At 44.6% G+C, this 15654-nt stretch overlaps 1 protein-coding gene across 1 annotated transcript; it reads right to left on the minus strand.

Moving 5' to 3' along the window:
• Positions 1–4025: 4025 nt before the first annotated feature.
• LOC110533101 (myelin protein zero-like protein 2) lies at positions 4026–15144 on the minus strand. The gene is made up of 4 exons (XM_036990189.2): positions 14659–15144; positions 9266–9435; positions 6423–6633; positions 4026–6242 (listed from the first exon to the last, which is right to left on the minus strand). Exons 1-4 carry the CDS (start codon positions 14711–14713, stop codon positions 5854–5856), a joined length of 825 nt encoding a protein of 274 aa, XP_036846084.1. The 5' UTR covers positions 14714–15144; the 3' UTR covers positions 4026–5853.
• Between the last annotated feature and the right edge of the window lie 510 nt (positions 15145–15654).

Genomic DNA, 15654 nt, shown 5'->3' on the forward strand with positions numbered 1-15654 from the left:
TAAGGAAGGTTATTTCCTGTGTTTTGGAACTATTTATTTATAGTCTTTATAAGGGGGCGTGGAGAACATTTCACGAGCCGTCTACACATTTCTCTTTCAAACTGATTTAAATCAGATACATGAAGTATGTTGTTTTGCCTTTCATCTGTCAGTTAAGTACTTCTCTCTGCTTTTGGTCTGATGTTTCTGCTAATTGTATGTTCTGAAAATCTGTTAAAACAGGGAAGTTTCTAAGAAGTATTAGAAGTATAGTTTTTCTGTAAATGGTATGTAGATGCAGTGTGTTGGGACACGGACAGGGAGAGGGAGGGCAGGTAGAGGTTGTTTATGCCAGGGTTTCTCTGACTCGGTCCTGGGGATTTCGTTTTTTTACCCTAGCATTACACAACTAATTCAAATAAACAAAGCTTGATGATGAGTTGGTTATTTGAATCAGTTATGTAATGCTAGGGCAAAAACCAAAAGGTGCACCCAGGGGGGACCCCAGGACCGAGTTTGGGAAACACTGGTCTAAGCTAACGTGACGTGGACAGAGATGAGAGAGGGCTACTGAGAGATGGTGCCAGACACTTTAACTTCACCCCAGTTAAAAATCATGATCAATCAATGCAATAGGAAGTGGAGTGTATTAAAGTGTCTGCGTCCATCCGTAGCGTCAATACGTAAATATGAGATTGTGTCTAGTCAGCACATGGCTGCAGGACATTACGGCAACAGAGCTGGCACCAGGCAAGAGGACAGCAAACACACACGACTGGTAAATTATAGAATAGGATAGAACTACAAAATAAGTGCAAGATTATCTAGAATTCTGAAAAAATAGTTTGCAGTTGTGTGTGTGTCTGTCGGTCTGTCTGTCTGTCTGTCTGTCTGTGTGTGTCTGTCTGTCTGTCTGTCTGTCTGTCTGTCTGTGTGTGTGTGTGTCTGTGTCTGTGTGTGTGTGTGTGTGTCTGTCTTTCTGTCTGTGTGTGTCTGTCTCTGTGTGTGTGTCTGTGTAACAGTACAAATTTAAACCGTCCCTCGCCCATACCCGGGCGCGAACCAGGGACCTTCTGCACACATCAACAGTCACCCTCGAAGCATCGTTACCCATCGCTCCACAAAAGCCGCGGCCCTTGCAGAGCAAGGGGAACTACTACTTCAAGGTCTCAGAGCAAGTGACGTCACTGATTGAAACGCTATTTAGCGCCCACGCTAACTAAGCTAGCCGTTTCACATCTGTTACACTCACCCCCCTTTTGACCTTCCTCCTTTTCCGCAGCAACCAGTAATCCGGGTCAACAGCATCAATGTAACAGTACAAATTTAGACCGTCCCCTCGCCCATACCCGGGCGCGAACCAGGAACCTTCTGCACACATCAACAGTCACCCTCGAAGCATCGTTACCCATCGCTCCACAAAAGCCGCGGCCCTTGCAGAGCAAGGGGAACTACTACTTCAAGGTCTCAGAGCAAGTGACGTCACTGATTGAAACGCTATTTAGCGCCCACGCTAACTAAGCTAGCCGTTTCACATCCGTTACACTCACCCCCCTTTTGACCTTCCTCCTTTTTCCGCAGCAACCAGTAATCCGGGTCAACAGCATCAATGTAACAGTACAAATTTAAACCGTCCCTCGCCCATACCCGGGCGCGAACCAGGGACCTTCTGCACACATCAACAGTCACCCTCGAAGCATCGTTACCCATCGCTCCACAAAAGCCGCGGCCCTTGCAGAGCAAGGGGAACTACTACTTCAAGGTCTCAGAGCAAGTGACGTCACTGATTGAAACGCTATTTAGCGCCCACGCTAACTAAGCTAGCCGTTTCACATCTGTTACTCTCACCCCCCTTTTGACCTTCCTCCTTTTCCGCAGCAACCAGTAATCCGGGTCACGGCACCAATGTAACAGTACAAATTTAAACCGTCCCTCGCCCATACCCGGGCGCGAACCAGGGACCTTCTGCACACATCAACAGTCACCCTCGAAGCATCGTTACCCATCGCTCCACAAAAGCCGCGGACCTTGCAGAGCAAGGGGAACTACTACTTCAAGGTCTCAGAGCAAGTGACGTCACTGATTGAAACGCTATTTAGCGCCCACGCTAACTAAGCTAGCCGTTTCACATCTGTTACATCTGTCTCTGTGTGTGTCTGTCTTTCTGTGTGTGTGTCTGTCTGTGTGTGTCTGTTTGTCTGTCTGTCTGTCTGTGGGGAAGGCCCATATGGGAGGTGCTGTGACTAGGTACATTGCTCTTCCACCTGAGAATAATTGCATCAGAGTTGGGAACGCTTCCAGAACTGAGAGAAGAAAACCAGAAAGAGAAGGGTGCTGCAGACCTGTGCAGTGGTCCCAGAATTACACTCATCAGATGTACACACACTCAGAAGCACCACCTTCATCACTCATACAATATACATTCAACGTACTAATATTCACAACCATACATCCACAAGAGACACCCTCATTCTAAAACCCTCATTTCTGCAGTCACTGCAGCACAGTGTCTGCTCCAGGAGGAGGAGATGGGCACAAACTGATTTACTGCAGCACATGAGCACACACACGTATACACACACACCCCCTCATGTATACAAACACACTATCACACACACTATTATAAGCACATTCTAGATACCTACTTACACATACTAAGTTTATCACTTTGTGCTTAGGACAGCAATCCAGGCATTCCATCTTGAGGACACACAGGTACACCGCTGCACACATGTGAACACACATAGACTCAAGCATAAGTACCACTAAAAGTACCTGCCGCGTTAACATTAAAGTAAGGAACAACCATTAACAGACAAGGCTAAACAAAACTCTCGCAAAGTGAATGCATGACCTAAATTGTTGCAACATATTGCGGATTCCCTCCTTTCCCTCTCTTTCCTGCTCTCTCTTCCTCTCTTTTCCCTTTGTTCAAGGTCAAGGTCACCGACTAAGATAAATATTCAAATAATTTTGTCTCATGTACTTTTACTCTATAAATGATCTAGTTCTCAAACACAAACACAATGACCTAACCACAAACTGTAACTCAGAATATCAGGGAAAACCTATTTCACAGTAAATCCAACAAATGATACTGTATCTTTCGAGATATCTCCATGTCTTTCTGTATGACGTGTATATAATTGTGTATACTTATGTAATATGTGTATAATTATGTAATATGTGTTTAATGTGCATACTCTTTCTGGGTGTGTACTGTATGTAAAGGTGAATCAAGGTTTTGAGTTGTGTGAATAAAGAGTATTCTGTTCCACCCCCAGTGTATCTGTCTGAACATACTATCGTCCTTAGTCAGAGTTAGTTAGATTATCAAGGAGGCAGCTTTTATTTCAGCCCAACAAAGCCCTGCAAAATACACATCCAGTGGCAGGTCCTCACATGTCACTGGGCTGGTCCAAGACTCTCTAAACCAGGGTTTTCCAAACTCCGTCCTGGGCTCGCCTCAGAGGGTGCACGTTTTGGTTTTCGCCCTAGCATCACACAGCTGGTTCAAATAACCAACTAATCATCAAGCTTTGACTATTTGAATCAGCTGTGTTGTGCTGGGGCAAAAACCAAAACGTGCACCCAGGAGGAGCTCTAGGACCGAGTTTGGGAAACTCTGCTTTAAACCACACAACACCTGCCTGCTCACACAGGCACTACCCAGCCTGGCCTGACCCCGGCCGTGTTGGTGTGGCTGTCTCTACAGCAGGAAGGCTACACACTTGAAAGCTTATATTAATGTGCACAGTAAACAGTAAAGATTATACTTCTGGTGAAGTGTTTTAAAATGGGACACAACATGGAACAAGGTGGCACCCTCTTTCACAAAACTGGTCCAATGATAGGACCCTGCCATTGTGATAGGCAGCCAATGTTAGGACCCTGCCACTGTGATTGGTAGCCAATGACAGGCAGCCACCTCTCTGTTTTCTCTTTCATGCCCCCATTTCAGTACGGTATCTATCTTGCTATAAAACCTTTCTAGTCTTATAGGTAAGGCAGATTTACAACCTATATCTTATGTCATGAAAACCATCTTTCGAGTTAAAACCATCAAAACAAGCATTCCTTTATTGAAAAACACACAATAATATAAATCTCTCAACCTTATAAAACGTGTGATAAAATATACAGTTTTGATCTTTACAAACGCATACATGAAATAAATCAATAGAATCATTCATGGAATTCTTTACCAGGAGAATACTGTTTCCAGTCCCATGGGAGGGTAATGGGGCTGGGTGGCGGCAGGTATTGATCAGGTGGGACATAACACATCAGATTGGATAACTGCACAAGCAGGTGAACAGAACCAGCACCTTGTAGAGTATCCTGCTAGAATGGACTGGCAATGTCCTCATGATTGGGTCAGTGACATCTTCATGTTTCTCCTAAACGGAAAGTCATACTCATGTACACTGTAGGAGTGAGCGGCAGACTGGGGTGTTGGCAGTGTCTTGGATAGACTCCTCTGTTCATTTGGCTCATGGGCAGCTTTGTAATACAACAGGAGAGGCAGAATATGAGAGAGGGAGAAACCTTTGAGACCACAACACCCATGATCCTCAGTGTGGACACAGATGGAGAAAGATGGAGCTGCTTCCTATAATGGACACATGGTGGCAACATCAGTTCACAAAAATGACAGAACCCATGGAAAACAGGCTTCTTCATGGTAAACAGGCTTCTTCATGGTAAACAGGCTTCTTCATGGTAAACAGGCTTCTTCATGGAATGGTGGGGTTCTTCATCTACATTCAAAGATGTATCACAGTTCCTTTTATATCCAGAAGTAATAGGCAGTCATTTAAGTTGTCATTTTTGCAGGAAGCAGGAGAGCGTTGGCCAGAAAAACTAAATGGCAGATAGTCACAGAAAACTCCTGGCCCAGGAAAGCTTCCAAAAGCCTTACTGCCCAATGCCCTTAGCCTTAACATTAGCCACTGCCAGATACAGGGCTTCCACCAGCCCTTGTCCTTACCTTAGCAACCCCCAGATACCACAGGTTTAACAAAAGTGTTTCACTGACTTAACTCACCATGGGACCTTGACCATAACCACAAAACTCACTCACAAATTTGCTGTCAAAAACATTCATTTTGGAATGATGTCCATATGAGCCATTAGCTCAACTGTAGAGGAATGTTGATTATTCAAGTGGTAAAATAATTCTGTAAACAAATTTGGATCAAATGGCTACCATCCCAAATGTGATGAAGAAGAAGATGCATACTGGAGCAAAGAGTTGCTGAACCAGTCTGCTAGTTGAGTTGGATGCCACCACATCAAGAGACTGCAGCTGGTGCCAATTCAGCCATATCTAACAAGAGTTAATGGAGAGAAGCACAGACAGACAGACATAACAGGCCAGGCCAGGCAGCTGGGCCAGCAGTCCCAGTGTGAGTTGATGTTAGTGAAAAAGTTCCAAAGAACAGCAATTTTGGTTAAAAAAAATTCCTCCAACATACTGGTATCTCTTGGACTATTACTCAGTAAAATTATTGACTCAAATAGACTACCAGTAGTCATAATACTACATAGTTAAAATACAATAACATAGCTGTTTGTTAAAAAACATGAAATGATGCCTAAAAAAGTGGTGGAATGTAAAGGGATCACTAATACTGGGTTAAGTTCAACTACAGTAGCAAGTTGAGTCTGAATGGCGACTCATGTGAGCAGACGGTAGAAGAAAGCAGGACCCCCCCCCCCCCCCCAGAAATTAATCAGTCCTCCCAAACAGAGTGGACCTGGAATGGCCAGCCCCTCTAGTCAGAGACCAGTCCATCCAAACAGGACACCTCGCCCACACCAGCAGAGGTAGGGAGGGGATTTGGCCCTGACCCCTGGACCCCCCTAGACCCCTCAACACACTGTAGGGTCCTTCCACTCCTTCTTCTCCCTGGCATTTAGCTCTCTCTCCTCTAGGACACTGGCATTTAACTCGCTCTCCTCTAGGACCCTGGCATTTAGCTCTCTCTCCTCTAGGACCCTGGCATTTAGCTCTCTCTCTTCTAGGACCCTGGCATTTAGCTCTCTCTCCTCTAGGACCCTGGCATTTAGCTCTCTTTCCTCTAGGACCCTGGCATTTAACTCTCTCTCCTGCAGTTCCCTCCCCTGCAGCTCCAGGTCTGTGTTGGCGTGGCGGTTGAGTTTGCGGTACTTGAACACCACAAAGATGCCCAGCACCACCAGGACTATGGCGATGGCTGCCCCGATGGCTACAGCCAGCATGCCTATCTCAGAGACGGAGGCTGGAGGGAGCAGCACAACACAACACAAACACACACACAGCAATACATTAGCACTGACTGGCATTCCTCAATAACCCTTTACAAGTGTCTGGTAGACTTACAGTATATAGTACATTTTAACATAGAGTAGTTATTTGTGAACTTACATTAATTGTCAGGCTGACTGACTGGCTGACTGACCTTTGTGGACGACCCTGAGGGTGACCTCTCTGTTGATGCCGTGGACGTCAGGCAGGTTGCGAACCTGGCAGGTGTAGGTACCGTTGAAGGTGAAGGGAACGTCCTGGAGGCTGATGGAGGCGTCCTGTCTCAGGATGTCCCCTGACCACACCACATGGCCCTTAAACCGCCCCTCTGTAGGGGGGTATGCCGTATCCTGGTAGTAAAACACCTGACACACACACACGTTTCAAAGAGTACATACATGAATAAACATGACACACATTCACAGTGGTTCAAGAAATATAAAGTGATGACTCACTCACTAGATTTTGATTTCACTCATTTAAGAACATGTACTACAAAGGTGTGTTCCCATCTCTAACCCCGTTTTCCCCCTAATTCAGACACATTCACTGCATGTCTAACCCGGTTTTCCCCCTAACTCAGACACATTCACTGCATGTCTAACCCCGTTTTCCCCCTAACTCAGACACATTCACTGCATGTCTAACCCCGTTTTCCCCCTAACTCAGACACATTCACTGCATGTCTAACCCCGTTTTCCCCCTAATTCAGACACATTCACTGCATGTCTAACCCCGTTTTCCCCCTAACTCAGACACATTCACTGCATGTCTAACCCCGTTTTCCCCCTAACTCAGACACATTCACTGCATGTCTAACCCCGTTTTCCCCCTAATTCAGACACATTCACTGCATGTCTAACCCCGTTTTCCCCCTAATTCAGACACATTCACTGCATGTCTAACCCCCTTTTCCCCCTAATTCAGACACATTCACTGCATGTCTAACCCCATTTTCCCCCTAACTCAGACACATTCACTGCATGTCTAACCCCCTTTTCCCCCTAATTCAGACACATTCACTGCATGTCTAACCCCATTTTCCCCCTAACTCAGACACATTCACTGCATGTCTAACCCCGTTTTCCCCCTAATCAGACACATTCACTGCATGTCTAACCCTGTTTTCCACCTAACTCAGACACATTCACTGCATGTCTAACCCCGTTTTCCCCCTAATTCAGACACATTCATTGCATGTCTAACCCCGTCTTCCCCCTAATTCAGACACATTCGCTGCATGTCTAACCCCGTCTTCCCCCTAATTCAGACACATTCACTGCGTGTATAACCCCGTTTTCGCCCTAATTCAGACACATTCACTGCATGTATAACCCCGTTTTCCCCCTAACTCAGACACATTCACTGCATGTCTAACCCCGTTTTCCCCCTAATTCAGACACATTCACTGCATGTCTAACCCCGTTTTCCCCCTAATTCAGACACATTCACTGCATGTCTAACCCCCTTTTCCCCCTAATTCAGACACATTCACTGCATGTCTAACCCCATTTTCCCCCTAACTCAGACACATTCACTGCATGTCTAACCCCGTTTTCCCCCTAATCAGACACATTCACTGCATGTCTAACCCCGTTTTCCACCTAACTCAGACACATTCACTGCATGTCTAACCCCGTTTTCCCCCTAATTCAGACACATTCACTGCATGTCTAACCCCGTTTTCCCCCTAATTCAGACACATTCACTGCATGTCTAACCCCGTTTTCCCCCTAATTCAGACACATTCACTGCATGTCTAACCCCCTTTTCCCCCTAATTCAGACACATTCACTGCATGTCTAACCCCGTTTTCCCCCTAATTCAGACACATTCATTGCATGTCTAACCCCGTCTTCCCCCTAATTCAGACACATTCGCTGCATGTCTAACCCCGTCTTCCCCCTAATTCAGACACATTCACTGCGTGTATAACCCCGTTTTCCCCCTAATTCAGACACATTCACAGCATGTCTAACCCAGTTTCCCCCTAATTCAGACACATTCACTGCATGTCTAACCCCGTTTTCCCCCTAATTCAGACACATTCACTGCATGTATAACCCCGTTTTCCCCCTAATTCAGACACATTCACTGCATGTCTAACCCAGTTTCCCCCTAATTCAGACACATTCACTGCATGTCTAACCCCGTCTTCCCCCTAATTCAGACACATTCGCTGCATGTGTAACCCAGTTTCCCCCTAATTCAGACACATTCACTGCATGTGTAACCCTGTTTTCCCCCTAATTCAGACACATTCACTGCATGTGTAACTCCGTTTTCCCCCTAATTCAGACACATTCACTGCATGTCTAACCCCGTTTTCCCCCTAATTCAGACACATTCACTGCATGTCTAACCCCGTCTTCCCCCTAATTCAGACACATTCGCTGCATGTCTAACCCCGTCTTCCCCCTAATTCAGACACATTCACTGCATGTATAACCCCGTTTTCCCCCTAATTCAGACACATTCACTGCATGTCTAACCCAGTTTCCCCCTAATTCAGACACATTCACTGCATGTATAACCCCGTTTTCCCCCTAATTCAGACACATTCACTGCATGTTTAACCCCGTTTTCCCCCTAATTCAGACACATTCACTGCATGTCTAACCCCGTTTTCCCCCTAATTCAGACACATTCACTGCATGTATAACCCCGTTTTCCCCCTAATTCAGACACATTCACTGCATGTCTAACCCAGTTTCCCCCTAATTCAGACACATTCACTGCATGTCTAACCCCGTCTTCCCCCTAATTCAGACACATTCACTGCATGTCTAACCCAGTTTCCCCCTAATTCAGACACATTCACTGCATGTCTAACCCCGTCTTCCCCCTAATTCAGACACATTCACTGCATGTCTAACCCCGTCTTCCCCCTAATTCAGACACATTCACTGCATGTCTAACCCCGTCTTCCCCCTAATTCGGACACATTCGCTGCATGTCTACTGTTAATCCGGCTTCCAGTGTGGAAAGGTCACCCACCGACTCCTCGTCTCCCGGGCCCAAGGGACGGAAGTTCCAGGAGACAGACACAGAGGAGAGGGACACGGGGTGTTTGGACTTAAAGGTGCACTTCAGTCTCACTTCTGTCCCGTTCACTGCCTCCACCTCATTGGACATAAAAACCTCCATCCCACCGACTCGCAGCACACCTGAAACAAAGAATGGACCCAATGAGACACGCAGGCACAGATATACAGTGCAGTATACACTATATAGAATAAATGCATTTAAATAACCCTGCGAACAGCATTGGCAAGCACCTTATCAAAGTCCTCACAGAACGTTCAGAGTACACTACTAAACACAGAAATCTTTATTTCACAGCTTCGAGGATGCATATGACCATGAGAAGGTTGATAGTGGTTTTTAAAACAAAATGTCTGTTTACATATCTTCCGTTTAAACGTAGCTCACTTGCTTCAGTATACACAGTACTATACCGTGTATCTTCAGTAAACATGGCCTTGACTTCCAAGAACCAATTGGTTCACTGACTACACTCCTCAAATCACTGGAGTTGTAATGTAGCTCACAAATGATGCATTTTGTACACAGTCACACTCTTCAAGCGTGTCTCCTCTCCTACAGTACTTTATGTAGTCCAGTGTGGACTAATCACGACAATAAGCTGAGCTAGAGTTCTAATTCACACTTAAATCAAACACAAAGAAAACTGAAAGAGCAAATAAACTATATATCCAGGATGTATCACATCCGGCTGTGATTGGGAGTCCCATAGGGCGGCGCACAATTGGCCCAGTGTTGTCCAAGTTTGGCTGGGGTAGGCCATCATTGTAAATAAGAATATGTTCTTAAATGACTTGCCTAGTTAAATAAAGGTTAAATAAATAAAATAATAATAATAATAAAATTAGAAAGCAGGTGGAATGGCCCTGTAATGATTCACTCAGCATTCCACTGCTGTGCCAGGCCCTCACTGTGTTATATTGTGTGTGTGTGTGTGGTTAATGATTGTAGGTGTTCAGTCCAGAGGTCCACCTGTGGGAGACTGAACCAGCCAGGGACTATTAAAGGATTCTGATAAAGCTGTTCTGGCAAACATTCAATCTTACATCTGTATCCATTGGTACGGACAAATAATTAATGGTATTCAGGGATTTTGGTGGGAATTCAGGTAGCCTATTCAATTTATTATCAAATTTAACTATTTGTTTCTTAGAATACACTGATATAGCCTATGCATATTCTAATTGTATCAGGTACAGTATTTAAAAAATATATTTTGTGTTAAAATAAAGACAATTATATGCCTCATTTGCATAAATACAACAGGTGTATTTGCATACATGAAACATTAACATAAATAGGAAGAGGGCTGCAACCACCAAAACCATTGTCTACTGAGCCACCAAAATCCTTGCTCTGTCACTCTAGGCCTACCTGTACTCACCTGCGCTGTCTAGACTGCCTCATAAATTACTGTTGTTGTTACGTTCTGTTGCATAATTCAACAAGTGTGTCAACAGCAGTATTTTTTCTCCATGATGCTGATGACTATTTTTGTCCACTTATACAGGAGTAATAAAGACCCCAAGGCTATGGTGGTGAGTAGTTGACTCAAAAAGAGAGAAAGACAATAGTTGAACAGTGTTGCACGAATTAATTTCTTCAAAAATGAAGGAGAAGCAGCAAAGAGAGACATTGTATTTTTTTCCCTCCAGTTTCAGTTTTACTTATACAAGCTAATGCAGCCTACTCAAGGACCTGACTCTAACGGACAGGAATTATATTTTTGTTAGCTAGCTGGCTAAGGCTATCCAATACGCCAACTCTTTCAATTCAAGGCAAGCTTTTGATTTTAACAATTTATCGTCACCGGGTCCAGGCGGTGTAACTGCTAGCTGTACACTACTGCGTGATTCTACACATCGATTGGATTGTGGGTTTACTAACGCTTTAGTTCTAGTAGCTACACTATGTATACAAAAGTATGTGTTCACCCCTTCAAATGAGTGGATTTGGCTATTTCAGCCACACTGACAGGCAGGGGGCGCAACTTTTGTTTTAGAAGTGGGGGGGGGCATAATATTTAATACTGTCGGATAAACACTCCAAACTGTCGGATAAACACTCCTACCCGACTGCTCGGAGGTGTCCGCATGGTCCTAAAGCACACCGTTGCTTCGTTTTGTATCACATTCCAATTATAAAACTGGGGGGGGGGGGGGGGGGGGGGGGCACATGTGAAAGTTGCACTCTGCTGACAGGTGTATAAAATTGAACACACAGCCATGCAATCCCCATAGACAAACATTGGCAGTGGAATGGCCTTACTGACTTTCGAAATTGGCACCTTAATTGGATGGCACCTTTCCAACAAGTCAGTTTGTCAAATTTCTGCCCTGCTAGAGCTGGCCCGGTCAACTGTAAGTGCTGTTATTGTGAAGTGGAAAAGTCTAGGAGCAACAACGGCTCAGCGGCGAAGTGGTAGGCCACACAAGAATGGGAACGCCAAGTGCCGAAGCCTAAGATCACCATGCGCAATGCCAAGGTTCGGCTGGAGTGGTGTAAAGCTCGCCACCATTGGACTCTGGAGCAGTTGAAACTCGTTCTCTGGAGTGATGAATCACGCTTCGCCATCTGGCAGGCGGACGGATTAATCTGGGTTTGGCAGATGCCAGGAGAACGCTACCTGCCCCAATGCATAGTGCCAACTGTAAAGTTTGGTGGAGGAGGAATAATGGTCTGGGGCTGTTTTTAATGCGTCGGGCTGGGTCCCTAGTCCCAGTGAAGGGAAATCTTAACGCTACAGCATACAATGACATTCTAGACGATTCTGTGCTTTCAACTTTGTGGCAACAGTTTGGGAAGGCCCTTTCCTGTTTCAGCTTGACAATGCCCCCGTGCACAAAGCAAGGTTCATACAGAAATGGTTTGTCAAGATCGGTGTGGAAGAACTTGACTGGCCTGCACAGAGCCCTGACCTCAACGAACACCTTTGGGGTGAATTGGAACACAGACTGCGAGCCAGGCCTAAATTGCCCAACATCAGTGCCCGACTTCACTAATGCTCTTGTGGCTGAATGGAAGTCCCCGCAACAATGTTCCATCTAGTGGAAAGCCTTCCCAGAAAAGTGTTATAGCATGCAAAGGTGGGACCAACTCCATATTAATGCCCATGATTTTGGAAAGAGATATTCGATGAGCAGGTGTCCAAATACTTTTGGTAATGTATATGATGTTAGCTAATATGGTGACACCGATGTAGGCTGTGTGTTGTAGTTATGGTATGAAGGTTTGGCTTGGAGAGGTTTTTTCGCCTGATCACAGACAGCTGTTGTGTTGCACTGAACTCCACAAGCGAAGGGAAAATGTGCGAGGGGGAGAGAGCATAGATGTGATGCTGCGGGTGATCAGGGGTGTATTCATTCCGCCAATTCTGTTGCAAAACGTTTCTTAATATTTGACTGCAGTGGGCTAAATCAGGGTCACACAGAATTTCTTGGTAGTCTTAAATAAAATAAATTCTTAAAAAGAAGACACCTGTACAATGTCAGATATAGAGTTTAAATGTATTACATTTTGAGTTTGCATCCCAATATTACACATTATATGCATCACAGAAAAATAACAGAACTGTTTGACATAGAAACACTCGATTTCCTGCTATTTAAAAGAAATAATGTTATTAATAAAATATTAATAACATTCCACCCATGAGGCCACTAGGTAATTTGACTGCAGAAAAGGGCTACAAGGAAGAACGAAACTGGGATGGACCTACCTGAATTCTTAGTTTTTATACACTGAACAAAAATCTAATCACCATATGTAAAGTGTTGGTCCCATGTTTCATGAGCTGAAATAAAAAATCCTAGACGTTTTCCATAATATTTATATTATGCACAAAAGCTTGTTTCTCTCAAATTTTGTGCACAAATGTGTTTACAGCCCTGTTAGTGAGCATTTCTCCTTTGCCAAGATAATCAATCCACCTGACAGGTGTGGCATATCAAGAAGCTGATTAAACAGAATGATAATTACACAGGTGCACCTTGTGCTGGGGACAATAACAGGCCACTCTAAAATGTGCAGTTTTGTCACGCAATACAATGCCACAGATGTCTCAAGTTGAGGGAGCGTGCAGTTGGCTTGCTGACTGCAGGAATGTCCACCACAGCTGATGAAACTGTGGGTTTGCAGTGCCGAAAAATGTCTGCATAAACTGTCAGAAACAGTCTCAGGGAAGCTCATCTGCATGCTCGTCGTCCTTACCAGGATCTTGACCTGACTGCAGTTCGGCGTCGTAACCAACTTCAGTGGGCAAATGCTCACCTTCGATGGCCACTGGCACGCTGGAGGAGTGTACTCTTCATGGATGAGTCCCGGTTTTAACTGTACCGGGCGTTGTGTGGGTGAGCGTTTTGCTGACGTCAACGTTGTCAACAGAGTACCCCATGTTGGCGGTGGGGTTATGGTATGGGCAGGCATAAGCTACAGACAATGAACACAATTGCATTTTATCAATGGCAATTTGAACGCACCGCGATACCGTGATAGATCCTAAGGCCCATTGTCGTGCTATCCATCCGTCGCCATTACCTCATGTTTCAGCATGATAATGCACGGCCCCATGTCGCAAGGATCTGTACAAAATTCCTAGAAGCTGAAAATGTCCCAGTTCTTCCATGGCCTGAATACTCACCAGACATGTCACCTATTGAGCATGTTTGGGATGCTCTGGATTGACGTGTACGACAGCGTGATCCAGTTCTTGCCAATATCCGCCAACTTCACACAGCCATTGAAGAGGAGTGCGACAACATTCCACAGGCCACAATCAACTCTATGTGAAGGAGATGTGTCACACTGCATGAGGCAAATGGTGGTCATAGACTGACTGTTTTTCTGATCAACGCCCCTAAAAATGTTTTAATGGTATCTGTGAGCAACAGATGCATATCTGTATTACCAGTCATGTGAAATCCATAAATTAGGGCATAATGAATGTATTTAAATGGACTGATTTCCTTATATGAACTGTAACTCAGGAAATTGAAATTGTGGCACTTTGCATTTATATTTTTGTTCAGTGTAGATGGGTGCGAGAGGGGGTGCTGTGGGATTATTTAAAATACTCTAATAATTATCCGAGATCTTTGGCCTGGTCTACCTGAAAAACATGTCAATGTCGAAGCTATTCTATAATGATAAAGTATACAGAATCAAGAGTTGGTTACTCATTATCATTATGATGGAAATTAGATAGGGGCTCTGTAGCCATTTGAGCCCTACAGTTGCTGGAATCAATGTTTTCACAGAATAATACTAGGCCCAAGTGTTCATGTATAACTCCAAATGGTGACTAATTGGACTGAAATCAGAAATTAAGGAAGTAACTTCGAACTCACCTGGCACTGCAAATCCACCCAGAAGCGCGAGGAACTGTAGCCATGTCCGATACATCGGATTGGCAGTTTGCTCAGGCCTTAAAGACTGACAAAATGTCAAACAGTTACTAGAAACCTCCAAAATTGAAAGTTCTAAGGGTCATGCAAGGATTACCTCAACAGGTTTTTGATAAAGTAATTTAGCGCTATGGACTCGGGAGTCTGAAAGCACAGGCGATGTGCGCACTAGGACTGTAGGCGGCGTCATAAATAGGCAGCATCACACACTTTTTGCCTTTGCCAGTCTGGAGGGCGGGTGATGTACACTCTTGTCAAACCTGTTTGACCAAAACTATGTGTAAAGTATTCCTACTGCTGCTGCAGGCCTACTTTTACCCGCAGGCAAAATCTGTTTTTCTTCCGGTAATTTCCATCTAATTGTGCATGCATGTGCAGGCAGTAGCAATGCACATACTAGTTAGGCATTTGATGTCCCTGGGATAATATAAAGGTATTATGCCCCAAGCGCCAGAACCAATATTAAGGTACGATCTCCCACGCTGGGACAACATTTACGTATAATGTTCCAAATGAGGTCTCTGGGACAACATATTGTTTATTTTCAAAACAACTAAAGTAAAGGTTTTGTTACTTTATTGGGTGCACTATGCAGCCAGCGACTGCTGCCACCCGGTGGACATTTCTGTGTATTACACTAAAACCTGAAAATCATCTTCAAGCTATAATTTACATTCCAACCCACTAAATAAAGATACTGATATAATAATGATCGGAAATCATGTCAATAGATAATGCTTTTAAATGTGATACCTACCTAGTATTAAATGAAAGCCAAGAGGCGGAACATGCTTCAATGGGAGATACGACTCATCTCAAACCCTCAGAGGTAGTAATCAAACTTGTGGGGAGAGGGGCATTCTTCTTACCAAACCACGTGACCTTTGTTTTGGAGGTGTTCAGAACAAGGTTAAGGGTAGAGAAAGCTTGTTGGACACT

The sequence above is a fragment of the Oncorhynchus mykiss genome, chromosome 10 (assembly GCF_057628025.1).
Source record: "Oncorhynchus mykiss isolate SJ-2025 chromosome 10, ASM5762802v1, whole genome shotgun sequence".
Taxonomy (NCBI): domain Eukaryota; kingdom Metazoa; phylum Chordata; class Actinopteri; order Salmoniformes; family Salmonidae; genus Oncorhynchus; species Oncorhynchus mykiss.

What these genes read in the sequence shown, in the direction of transcription:
- LOC110533101 (XM_036990189.2), bottom strand. Translation starts at nt 14,713, where the DNA reads ATGTATCGGACATGGCTACAGTTCCTCGCGCTTCTGGGTGGATTTGCA. An exon ending in GGGTGGATTTGCAGTGCCAG is followed by an intron (nt 9,436 to 14,658) that starts GTGAGTTCGAAG and finishes TCTTTGTTTCAG; the next exon opens with GTGTGCTGCGAGTCGGTGGG. An exon ending in GCCCGGGAGACGAGGAGTCG is followed by an intron (nt 6,634 to 9,265) that starts GTGGGTGACCTT and finishes TGTGTGTGTCAG; the next exon opens with GTGTTTTACTACCAGGATAC.